This window comes from Coffea eugenioides, chromosome 8, assembly GCF_003713205.1.
Source record: "Coffea eugenioides isolate CCC68of chromosome 8, Ceug_1.0, whole genome shotgun sequence".
NCBI lineage: Eukaryota > Viridiplantae > Streptophyta > Magnoliopsida > Gentianales > Rubiaceae > Coffea > Coffea eugenioides.
The window spans coordinates 37,794,938-37,808,494 of NC_040042.1; the positions used below are offsets into that span (position 1 = coordinate 37,794,938).

The 13,557-nt window shown below is 32.7% G+C and overlaps 1 protein-coding gene across 1 annotated transcript; it reads right to left on the reverse strand.

The window, feature by feature from the left end:
* Positions 1–102: 102 nt before the first annotated feature.
* On the reverse strand, positions 103–2,412 carry LOC113781497 (isoleucine N-monooxygenase 2-like). The gene is made up of 2 exons (XM_027327444.1): positions 1,488–2,412; positions 103–854 (listed from the first exon to the last, which is right to left on the reverse strand). The coding sequence occupies exons 1-2, from the start codon at positions 2,382–2,384 to the stop codon at positions 258–260; spliced, it is 1,494 nt and encodes a 497-aa protein (XP_027183245.1). The 5' UTR covers positions 2,385–2,412; the 3' UTR covers positions 103–257.
* Between the last annotated feature and the right edge of the window lie 11,145 nt (positions 2,413–13,557).

The window sequence follows — 13,557 nt, forward strand, 5'->3', positions numbered from 1 at the left end:
TTTTATTTTATTTTTTTTTCGTGAACATAAAGATACATGATTCTGGATGATGTAAAATAGGCTAGTTGAGCAGAGATGAGATGATAATAATTGCTCAACCTTGAAGAGAATTGACTAATATCTTACGACCATCAACTGTTACACTAAGACACTAAGCATAACTGCAAATATGCGACTCTTAATTTCTACCTAATAGCCTTAACAGAGAGTTGTAGCATGTCCAGCCGCAAGACGTTGATAATACACACGTATTGTTGTCATAAAATTGCTAACCGTGGTTTAGCAATGGCAAAAAGAGGTGACTCAGTTAAGTCAATCCGTGAAAGACCTCTAGGAATTTCCCAAGTAAAACTGTGAAGAAGCCTAGCTAGCAACATGATAGACATTGTAGAACCCAACTGAACTCCTGGACATCCACGCCTTCCAATGCCGAATGACAAAAGGTGTAATTCTTGATTATTGAGATCCACTTTCAATTCATCCAAATCCTCCAGGTGACGCTCAGGCTTGAACTTGAGAGGGTCCTCCCAAATTCTTGGGTTTCGGCCAAGTCCAAGACGACTTAGCAATACATGACTGCCTTTTGGGATGAAGTAGCCTCCGACAATGGTGTCTTGAGTAGATACGTGAGGAACATTAAAGGGCGAAATGGGGTGGAGTCGAAAGGCTTCTTTTATACATGCTTTTATGTATTTCAGCCGCGGGAGATCAAATTCCTGAACCAGTCTATCCCTTCCAACCACCGTGTCCAGTTCTTGTGTGGCTTTCTGAAGTAATTCGGGTTGATTTAGCATCTCTGCTAGCACCCACTCGATAGCATTTGAGGGATTATCCACTGCTGCTAACATTAGTTCCTGTAAAAGTTATGTTTGAAATCAGTTAGTAAGGGAAACATTGATCGTCTACATGTTTTCTCATGCCATGTACTGGTGACATAATTGAAACTTCAAAGCAATACAGAAAATTATGGAACATTTTCGAGTAAATTTTGAAAAGATGGAACTTTTTAAATATCAATTCTCAAAAAGTGGTGTTTTCCAAACCTCTTCCCAAATGGTAAAATATGCATTTAGTTAATTAGTTATTTTCTTAAAAGTACTTTTACTTGTTTAGGAATCTTTTCCTTAAGACAACGTATTTATTTGTTTCAGAACTCTCATTATTTGGAAACTCTTACAACTTTTGAAATTATAACTCTCAAAAGGTAAGACATTTGCAATACGATTCCCAAAGCATGATTTTTTTATACTCCCACACAAAGGATGAAAAAATGTGTTTAGTGAATGCAATATTTTTCTAAAAAACACATTTACAAAATAGATTCATTGATTGGTTTAGGCATTTATTTCTCAAAAAATGCATTAAGTAAATATGTTGTTTAGAAAACGTATTCATTGAAGATTCATTTCAAAAACTATCATAATTTGAGAATTGCTACCTTATGACTAATTAATGTTTAGAATATGGAGAATAGGGTTTGTCTTTACCATAATTTGTGCTTTGATCTCTTCAGTTGTCAGCAATGGCCTACCAGTTCCATCTCTAAGCATGATCAGGACGTCCAAAAGGTCTTCCTCTTCCTTCTTCAAGCCATTCTTCCACATTTCAATCCTTCTATCAATTTCAGGATCTTGGTACTTTCTCACACTTCCAACAGCCATGCTAAGGATTTTTTCGTGGCCATCCATATCAAAACTCCTCATCCATGGAACATAATCTGATAAACTGAACGCAAACAAATGATCAAGAATTGTGAAGAGTGCTTCAACATGCTCTACTTCCTCAGTCCCTGGTCCTCCATCTTCCGTACCTCTCCCGAAGAATCTTTTGTCGAAAAACAACCTCCGCGTGACATTCCCGCAGTAATGCCTTGCAGCAATTCTTATGTTCACTTCGCCACCGGTCAAAGAATTATTGCATTGATTGAGTATGTAATTAACTAAATGATCAGCTTCTTTGATGCGTTTGCCATGAAGCCAACGGTGTTTAGCAGGCGAAAGCACGCTGGAAATGACAATTTTCTTCATTTTCTTCTGTTGATTGCCTGAAGGAGAAAGAACTGCCGATAGGTATTTGCTGCTGGGAAGTTCTGCAGACATGCAAACAGGCCTGCTGGAGAAAATTGAGTCTTGCTTCTTGAGAAACTCACGAGCTATTTCAGGAGAAGTGACTGGAATGACATGAATGCCACCAAGACGAAAACAAGCGATTTCGGTGTTCATCTCATGCATGATTTTGTGCATCCACTCAAATGTTGGTCTGTTTCTTAGCATTTGGAAAATGCATCCCACAAAAGGCAAGGACTTTGGACCTGGAGGTAAAGGGGAAGGAGGGTTGGATTTTTTCTGTCTAATTAGGCTTGACAACAACATTGGAATGAGCATTGAGAATAGACTCCACAAGATTGAGGAAAGTTCCATGGTTACTGCCAGAGAAGGTTTGGACGTAAAAGTGATGATTTCAGGTATAATTTGTTGGATTGATACCTGTGATTGCATGAACAAATGTGTCAGAGTTGTTAATATTGTCTGTGGTCTATAAAAATTGGACATGGGGGTGCTTTTATAGAAAAATGACTGGTATCCAAGTTTGACTCGGAAGAATTGGGTTTGACTAAGTACGATTTAAGAGGATTCCATCCAACAATGGTCCAGAAAAAGATTGAATTTTATCAATGAGAAAGGAAAATCCCACAAATTCTGGCTTGCATTTTGAAATTGTACATTTTTTGTTCCACACATACAAAATGAGGCCTTAAAATCTAGCATCTTCATTAATCAATCCTATTTACTGTGTTGGACATCTCCTGCGTATGTAATATCACTCGGACAACCAAAAGCATGTACATCTTCTGCATTCCCTCTTTGCTACTACTTCCTTCAATCTTGGCCGGTCCATGTTTTTCACATTCCTCAATAGGGTGTGACTGAGTACGATGCAAGAGGATTCCATCCAACAATGGTCAATCCTATTTACTGTTTGGACATCTCCTGCGTATGTAATATCACTTGGACAACCAAAAGCATGTACATCTTCTGCATTCCCTCTTTGCTACTACTTCCTTCAATCTTGGCCGGTCCATGTTTTTCACATTCCTCGATAGTCCCCTGAGTTAGCCAGCCGCCTTAATCAGTTGCACATTTCACACCTTGCTGCGTTATGCTTTAAATGTTCATCATCAACAAAAAAAAAATGAAACTAAAATAGAACAAAACAAAATCAATAGAATAAACCAAAAATTAAAGGGTAAGTCCATGCAGTACTTCTTTCAATCGTTTATGTTCTTACTGTCATGGAAAACTTATTTCATAATACGAGCAGCCATAGAACTTCTTTATTGGGCTTTCTACAAGCCATGAATCTTCATGATTCTTTGCTGCACCAACATTATTTAGTGGCCACGGCGAATGAGCCCATCTCTCTCAGTTGATATTCCTCAATCGAGCCCCAACATGGACCCTAATTATTTTGAATTGGGTTAGGTTAAATATTTCTTTTTTGCGAGGGGAATTGGTAAAAATTAAGAGTTAATGGTTTTGTCGCATGAGTTTCTAATACTAATTAAGAGCCAGAAGTGTGTTTAGAAACCAAAATGGTCCATTTTTGTTTTCATTTTGTTCCCAAAACGAAAAGAATACAGTTAACATTGGAATGAAATCATTTGTTCTATTTTGAATTTGTGAGGGACGAAAATGCTTTAGGTGAAGATCCAACAATGTACAACCTTGAAGTGTGAAACACTCTTTATGAGATCTTCACTTAACAAAATGGTCAGAGCAATTATTTTCATAATTATATAGTTGATGAAGATATGGATGTGCAAAGCGAGTTTTTATTTGGGTAATGTTTGAGCAATTAATAGATAATGATGTGAATGGAAAGTTTTTTAGACGCATAGGCATCAATTTTCTACCTTTTATTTCTATAAAATTGATGAAAAAGCAGCAATAAGTAGGGGTGTTCAAAAAGAATTGAAAAGGCAAGTAATCAAGAAAGCCAGATTGGTCCAAACAGAAAAATAGGATAACTAACTCATAATTTTCAAAATAATAAGGTTAGCTGGTTCCCTACTTGAAAAATTAGGTTAAGGTATGATTTTCAATTTTCAAAAACTGCGATTATCCGAACCCACCCGCGTGTGTGTAAGGTTGATTAAGATAATTAATATCCAAATCTCAATCCATAATTACTTAATCATTTACTAATAATTTAAGTTACGAGACCCATGCCACTGTAAATTTTATTTTTCACAACTTATAAACTTGTATATTTAACTTGATCTTCGATTTATTTTTTCCAATTCCTATATTTATTACCACTGATTTCATTTACTCTACTACTCTATCTTTTGTCTTTCTTTAAAATTTCTTTTTCTTCCTCATAAATTTTATCCACTTTACCACTCTACTTATTTTGTTTTTAATTTTTAGAACTTACATATTTGGCTGTGAAGTAACCCTCATTCTTAATGAAAAAAGAGTTAATAATTTTCAAGAAGTAGAGAAAACAAAAACAAATGTTTAGAATATTTTATGTTTTAATTATCTATTGTGTTCTGATTTTCTATTTTATTGGTAGTTTTTCTAGAGTTGTAGGATTAAACACTCTTATTAATTTGGATAATTGCTGTATTGTTTTCTTTGTTAATCTAATTTCATTTTTCTTTTTCTCTATAAGTACAAGAAGGCTAGATTACCCTATTTACCCAACACCATCTTACAAGTTAATAAATTAGCAGTTAACTGATTAAATAGGGTTAGAATATGGAATGCAATTTCACTGAACCGCTTTCAGTGAAATTGCAAATAAACTGGTTACCCAATCCATGAACATCCCTAGCAATAAGGCCTAGATGCTCTACGGTCAATGCAAAGCATATAAGGCTTTTCCTTAATAAAGCTAGCAAGAGGGGGCTACGACGGAAGGAAGTATTAGGAAAAAAAAAAAAGAACAAAAATCCGCATATAAGAATCAAACTTTTGTTCTTAACACTAGCACGAAGCATTAATTTAAATTTTAGCTTTTGAAATGACACGATCTTCACAACAATTTGATGGTTTTTGATGCATTACATGTCAGACTTTTTAACTAGTTTGTCAGAGTTTGCAACTGGATTAAGTTCGGTAACCAAAAAGAGCTTGAACCCACTTAATAAAATGTTAAAAACGTTTTTCTATTTTTTTAAAAAAAACAAAAACAAAACTATTCTTTATTATGTAGGCAAGAAAGGTTCATAACTAGGGGATAATCCTCAATAGTACAATTTGCAGGCATCCCACAAAAAAACAACCATGGGCTAGGCACATTCCATAATTTACACAAGGATGGAGAAGGGCTGGATTTTCGTGGCTCCTTTGAACACCTTTCCATGAAGCACGAATTGCTTATGCATCTTCCCACGGGAAAGGACTCTGACGAATTTTGTGGTGGTAAATAGAATTGCTTCTCAGCCACAAATCCTTCGCCGGTCGGTTCATAGAACACCACTGATTCATTGTAATCTGATTGAACCACAAGTTTTAAAAAGAGCAACTGCTGAAAGTCACGTGGAACCAAAATTATGCCCACTAGTTTCTTTTCTTGACTTGTTCAATTTCCCACTGGCACCACGGTATTAGGGATGGACTTTTCGCCAATAAATTGAATTTGACTTTGAATTTGAACGAATGACATTGATACAACTTTTGATAAGCGAAAAAAATGTTGTGTTTCTTTACACCTGTCTTAATCGTCTTTTGTAGTACTACTATTTATATTCGTATTGCACGATGCAATTGAAACTAGTGTACATGACATTAGTAATGTAGAAATGTCGGTGCCGTTTCACCAACAGAATTATTGAAAATTAAAACCGTTGATTAATAGATTTGATGATTACAAGACAGACAAAGAAGTTGCAGTGATTTATTAATTAGAAGATAATTGTGAAAATTATTGTATTTTCAGATCTGTTGATAATTTGTTAGATCATTATATCTGTTAAATTGCAATAATTACTTGTGTATGTTTAATTTGCTATTAGAACAATAACGTAAATCAAATCGTATTGAAGAATTTTTAACAATCTGTTAATGAAATTTTCTTTTATAAAAAAAATGGGATAACCATTCAAAAATGCTTGAATTTGTCAAATTTATGGAGTTGATTTTTGGTTTTGATTGATAGCAACATTGATGATGTGCCAAAAGTAAACGACGAGTGGCTTGCATGGGCTTCAGTCGCAGTGCTTTTCAAGCTTCCAAGTATCAATCTATTGCAAGTTTGCAACCTTTCGTTTTTCCAAAGAACGAATAAGTGTAAAATTTCCGGTATGGTCGGGGGCTCGGGGCTTTTAGAATAGGATAATTTCAGAAACCTCTCTTGAGATTTCTAACTATTTCACTAACCTCCTTTCAAATTTTAAAAATTATACTAACCTTCTTGAGGTTTATTATTTTGTAACATTTAAGTCCAATCAATAATTAAAAAATAATATTATGAGAGAGAAAATAATATGATTCCACCATTGCTCCTCATCTACTAAATTATTTAATTAATCTAATACTTGTCCAAACATTAAAAAAATACTAGAATTTATTGTTTATCATCAGAAATTAAATCACATATGACATAAAAAATTGTATATCATTTTATATATTTTATTTAATATAAGATCTATATTGTTCTTTTCAACTATAAACTTATCTTCAAACATGATCAACAATAAATAATCAAAAAATCTGTAACCAAATATTATAAAGAATGAACTTTAATACCATAAAATTCTCAATAACTAATCTTAATATATTCATAAGAATATTTATGATGTTAAAGTTTGATCTCTATAATATTTTGGTTACAAATTTTTTTATTATTTGTTGTTAATAATGTTTGACAATGGGTATGTAACTGAAAAGAGTAATTTGGATTTTGTATTATGTGAAAAATATAACATGACATATTAGTTTTTGATACTATATGTGATTTGATCCCTAATAATAAATAACAAATTTTAATATTTTTCTTTAATGTGTAGGTTGGTATTAAATAATATAGTAATTGAGGGACAATAATGAAATCATATTATCTTTTCTCTCATAATATTATTTTTTAATTATCAATTGAGTCTAAATATTACAAGATAATTAATCTTAAGAGAGATTAGTGTAATTTTTAAAACTTAAGAGGAGGACAGTGAAATAGTCAAAAACCTCCCTTGAGGTTTTTGAAATTATCCCGTTCGGAGTTTATAACGCGACCAATAACAACAATATACGTAAAAAGCTGGCTACAGATCGAAACTTTCTTGAAACTATTCGTCCATATGAGAACGTGCAATAAACGAGTTAAACTTATTGATATGTGGACCAATTATACATATTTCCTTCCTCAAGCTCCTCTCCCCTCCTGTTCTCTCTTCTTTTCTCCTTGCAAGTCTTAGCAGGTGTTTGACAACTCCATTAAATACTCAAAAATAAAATGTATTAAGTGCTAGCTTTTTCTATTAATAAAAAGTAGTTTCCATTTTATGGGGTGCTAAAAATTAAGCGGTAGATTTTTACAGAAAAATTTTTACATTTTAATGAACATATTTCTCAATTATCTTTTTATCTCACATAAATTTAATCAATACAATACATTTTTCTACAGAACTTCCTAAAAATAACAATCCAAATGGGTAGTAAGTTCTCCCATTTGTAGGTAATAAGTTTGGCAATCTTTCTTTTTTCACTTTTTCTTTCAAAAGCAAACTTTTCTCCTCGATAAATTTGTATCTAACAACGTGAGAAATTCAGGGCGTTTTTACTATTATTGGAATAAATATCAGCTAGGCCAAATAAAGGAGTGAAACTTGGATTAGTTTTTGCCAAGAAGCTCTTGAAGGCCATTTTACTCTAAATTTTGCCACCTTATGCAATAACTGCATTGGTTTATATGAAAGCTAACGTGAGGTAAAGAATGTCAATCTCTGAACATCAAATAGGCCTCCTTAATTTGGGAGTTTAGGAAAGGAAAAAATATTTAAAACAGTGAAGAATAAACATAAGCAGGAACTCTATGTTTAAACTCCTCTCATATAAATTTTTCGATTTGCTATCTTTTTATTCCTTCCCTTGCTTTTGGAATCTGTACCAGTCACTTTCTCCTCATTTTCTCATAATCACCAAAGACAGTAGTCTTTGAGAAAGTTAATTTTAAATTTGAGAACCCAGATAAATTAAAGTTTAAAGGACTAAATATGTAGACGTTGAAAATAAATAACAAAGAGACTAAATCTTATCCTATATATATATATATATAAAGGAGTTTATACGTGACCGTTGGAAAATTTTCATCTGTCATCTTTGGGGATAATTTAGGTAAGAAAAAAATCAAATGCAAGTGATTAAGCCAAATGTGCAACATTATAATGTATAGTTGAGTTGGGTTTGACTATTGTATCCTCTCATTTGCAATTGGCTTATATTCCATGTGATTGTCAAGCTTTTAAGTGGTGTTTAAATCACTTACAAGTGTAATTGCAATGCTCTTCATCTTCTTTTATAATTGTTGAGTAGCTTTTATGGCTACAATAATAGAGGGTCTTAATGCTAAAGATGATTGGTTCAGGAAGCACTTAATAATGAACATGATTGGTTTTGATTCATATTTCCAATCCGTTACAATTATAATTATAGTGCTCTTCAACTTGGCAATAATGGAGGCTTTTAATACTAAAGAATGTTGTTTCAAGTGCATGTGCTCAATCTTTTGTTATGGGTGTTTAGACAGGTATGCTCATTTACTTTCTCACTTTTTGGAGTTTTGGATGTCTAGTTGATACAATAAAAACTGTGAGTTTTCTGCTGCAATATTTTCTCAATAGCTATTGTGTGAATATGAAAATTTCATTATGAAATACATGGTATATACATATGAATATCCATAGGAACCATTTTGCATTTTCTAACTATATTTCCAAAATATGATGGCCGTGACTGCAGGTGATTAAACTGCGACTAAAGATTATCTATTGACTATAATTTCATAACCAAGGTAGGATCTAAATCTGACCTTATAGTTTATACATGTCAATTGTTGATTGGATATGGCTATAATTGTGTTATAATGGTATAGTAACAAAGGTAAATGATATTTTTGATATTGTTATTATGGTATAGTGTGATTATCTACTACAATCCTTTTTTTTTTTTTTTTTTTTTTGCTTATAAATTTGTTGATTTGGCCAATTTACTTATAAATTCATGCACTTCAACTGATTCAATTAAACCAATTGCTATGCAGTTCTAATTCTACTAGCCTTTTATAAATTTATTTGAATAAATATTTTATCACATAGGTTAAAACTCACACGCTTAGCGCAGACTTTCCCCCTAGTTCACTAGAGAAAAAAGAGTTGGCTTTAATACAAGCTACCGTCTGAAAAATGATTATTATTTTTGGCTAACCATCTGAAACTCGATTTTTGTTCAAGAATGCGAAACATACCAAACTTTTGTAGAAGATTAATGATGTTTCCTATGCTGAACTCTGCATACGTGTTGAGACGAACGTGATTCCCATTTTCTTTGGTATTGAGACAAACGTGATTCCCATTCTCTTTTCTTTGTCAACTAATTTTGTACCCGTTCATTGAACAGGAATCATTGAAAAATAATAAACTATTTAGTCAATTTTATAAAAATATCGATATAAAATACAAATTTAATGTATAATCTATTATAACCTTTCTTAAGTATATTACTATGTAAGCATTGTTATTCAAAGTAGTTTTATAATATAAATTTGAATATCTAATTCAGTGAATAATAATTCAAAAATAAAAAAATAACATTCGACAATACCAAAACATTTAAAAACTTGAAAATAGCCAAAAGTGCAGTAAATAGTATCAAAAAATATTCTACCCTTCAAAAACTTGTTTTTTGTTTTTCTTCTGTTTGAATATTCTCCTCCATTTTGACATGCAAATCAGCATTTATTGATTTTGCATTGTCACTGCATTATAGCAAAGTACGATAATTAATTATAAAAAATAAATGATTTGTCACATTCAAAGTTGTGCAAGACAATACATAAAGATTATAATTTAAGAGAGAAAAATAGTACATTGAATCTACCTCCTCATGCAAATCTTTTTATGAGGATTCCAATCCTCTGTTGTTTTTGTTGAACCCTCTGATGAATGATTCATAGAAAGTGTATTGAAATGTTGTTGATTAGAATCATTTGTGTGTCGCCCCATTTTTTTGAAAAAAAAAATTTTAGGTGTTTAAAAATGTATTTATTGATTTTGAAAAAATGAATTTTTTTATTAAAAAAATAAAGAAAAAGGAATAAAAGGAAAATGGCCTAAAATGGGACTTAAAATACGCAACGATTTTAGCCCAAAATAATCTAAAAAGCATTTTTAGGAAAAACTAGGAGTTGTCACTTAGTATTGAGTTTAGGTGTACCAAGTCACCTAAAATATATTTTTAAATAAATAAATAAAAATAATAAAACCCATTTTTAGACGATTCCAGATCTTTGAAAACAAGAAAAAAGGGTTCGAGTGTCATGGTTGAAGAAAGAGAAGGCAAAGATTGATCTAATACACCCTTTCAATCTAACCAAGGTTAGTTGTGAGATTTAGTTGAAAATTTTCCTAGTCTAACCTATAAAAACTTATCACGTTAGGATATTTCTATATGGATGCAAATTTAGAACTAGGGAGTATCGAAAAGGGCAAGATGTCTCTTCAAAATTTAATTGGTGTTAGCCATATTAATTGTGAAATCCAAAACAATTCTTTAGAGAGATCACGAAGAATGCAAAGGATGAGACTCGAAAAAAGAAAATTATAATGTATAGATAAATATGTATGACCTAGAAAAGGGGAATGCAACATAACAGGTATGGGAGACTAAGATTCGTAACTCAATTTTTCCTTTTATAGATGGGATGAGAGCTTGCTAAAACTAAGAAACCACACTCGTTCATTTTTTTTTGAAGGGTGACTCTCCTAACCTAGTCAAGCAAATGGACTAGTCTACTTCTTACTTCCTAAATGAAATGCAAGTCTAAATGTCACGCACATAGGGGTAAGGGAGATATTATATAGAGGAAATATCATGGAAGATTAGAAAATATCCTAACAATGGAAGACATGTATGAAATACGATAAATGTCACACAAGACATTAATCTAGCGTGAAAACGGTCTAAAGAGTCTAGCATTGGACTAACCCATTTCTATAAGTTCTCACTAGTATTAGACTAGTGAGAAAGCGGGGAGAAATGCCACAGCTAGCATTGGACTAGTGTGGTGATGTCATGCATTTATTATAAACAAATAAATCATATAAAATATAATTAAAACAATAAACACATAAAGCACATAGAACACATAACACGTAGGCATGATATCTATATGCAAAACCCTAAAGAAAGCGAATAAACACATAAACACACAAGTATGCAAGCACACAACCAAAGAAGCGTGCATAAAAATCTGACTATTACATTTGGAGTCCTAACTACAATCTAAGGGGGGAATTTAAAAAAATAATAACCTAACTATTACATTTATCTAACTAATTATATTTTTGACAAAATTAAAATCTATCTATTACATAACTTAGCTAAATACATGTCTTGAGCATCTATCTATTACAATTGTCATTTAAATGCCTCTCAAATAATCATCAAAATTAAATAAAATGAACTTAAAATGAATAAAATGAGTAATTAAGAGAAAAAGCACTCAAAATATGCAATTACACATACAAAAACACATAGGAGCACATAAGAGGAGTTAAAACAATAAAAGAAGGTACCCCCCTTGAAGTAGTGGTTAAATGAGGTTGGATTTGCCCTATTTATACTCCAAAATCAACAAAATGGTCAAGGCACCAATTTAATAAACAAATAAATTATAAAGAAGTGGAAATAACCATGAAATTTACCAATTAAAGCATTTAAATGAATATAATTAACAATTAAAGAAGATAAACAACTTATATTTAAGAAATTAAACTTATTAGGAACCTAATTGCAAAAATTAAGAAAGTTTTTGGGGTATTTGGGGTCATATTATAATTATTACAAAGATTAGGAATTGAAATTAAACAAAAATAAAGTTTAGTGAACAAATTGCAATTAAATTAGGGATCTAATTGAAATAAATCTAACATTTTTGGGCCACAATAAAAATACTCTGAAGTTTAGGAACTGAAATGCAATTTTTGTCCATGTCATGTAAGATACAAAGGCCTCTTGGGCCCTTTTCACTATTTTCATGGGCCAAGGCCATTTGGCCCAACGAAAAGACCTAAGAAAAAGAGTGGGCCGGCCTACCATTTTTCACCAGTCCAACCCAATCGAAATGCATGGGCTCTATCTTTTCAGGCCCATGTCAAACCCAACCAAAATACACCCCAATCTTTAACTAAAACCCACACAAAAATAACCCTTAACCCAACCTAACCTATTTTACTAAAACCCATCAAGGTAATAAATCCACCAAAAATTATTGAGCCTTAATTATATCCTAAAAATCCAAAGATAAAAACCCTCTTAAAATATGCAAAAAAGGATTAAAACTTTAAAGGGGCAAAATTAATTAATTTTTTCAGATTTTGGGCCACAATGTAATTATGTAGAAATTGAGAGGTTAAGTCACAATTTTTAAAATTTCTATGCAGCCTGGTTCAAAGCTTTCTCTACTTTTTTTTTGTCGAAATGTTAGAATCATTTCATTCATTGTAACGAGAAAAATATAAGTGCGAGCAAAGGCTCGAAAAGACTGTACATCTAATGCTTAGTAGCACTGAGGAAATTCCATTCCTCATCCACAAGAATGCCTAAGGCATGGGAACTTAATTTTTTACTTCTTTCTATTCTCTCTTCATTAACCAAGCAAAACAAGCACATGCGAAACATCTTCTACAAGTTTAGCATGTCATCTATCAAGGTAGCTAAACTACTGTTGGACGGGCTCTTGTACTTTATCTGTCTCAAAAGTTCCTGGTTGTGGTAGTGAATCGTGATCCTACTCCAATTCAGCTCTAGAGCTTTGCACAAAACCAGCTTGATGGCCACTGCTTCATTTATGACTCTATCTCCCAGGTTTCTCTCTTTAAGCGCCCATTCCGCAATCCTGATGTTTGGATGCATTCTAGCTGTAACTCCAATCCCCAGTGAGACTTGACCGTACTGACTTATTGTAGCCATGTCTAAAATGATGGTACCCTCTTCTGCATGACCCTGATGATGTTCTTCTTGGTTGGAAGTTGTTTCTCCTGTGCTCAGACTAGGTTTAGTGTTCATGATTTCCTCTTGCTCCAACCATTCGTTTTGAGCTTTCCCAATTGTCCTAGCTGGTAAGCAGTTGCTTATGTTTTCAAATTCCTTCTTATTCCTTTCTTTCCACACTTGCCATAAGATGTTTGCAGTCAGTCCAATATGCTCCATCTCCCTTGGCCTTTTCCTTGCCTCTGAGATCCTAATCCACCAATGTTTGAAGTCTCCTTGTTGGTCTACCGCACCATCCCATTGTATTGGTGCTGCCTTCCATATCTCCTGCGTGTGTTGACAG

What these genes read in the sequence shown, in the direction of transcription:
- LOC113781497 (XM_027327444.1), bottom strand. Translation starts at nt 2,384, where the DNA reads ATGCTCATTCCAATGTTGTTGTCAAGCCTAATTAGACAGAAAAAATCC. An exon ending in AGATCAAAGCACAAATTATG is followed by an intron (nt 855 to 1,487) that starts GTAAAGACAAAC and finishes TAACTTTTACAG; the next exon opens with GAACTAATGTTAGCAGCAGT.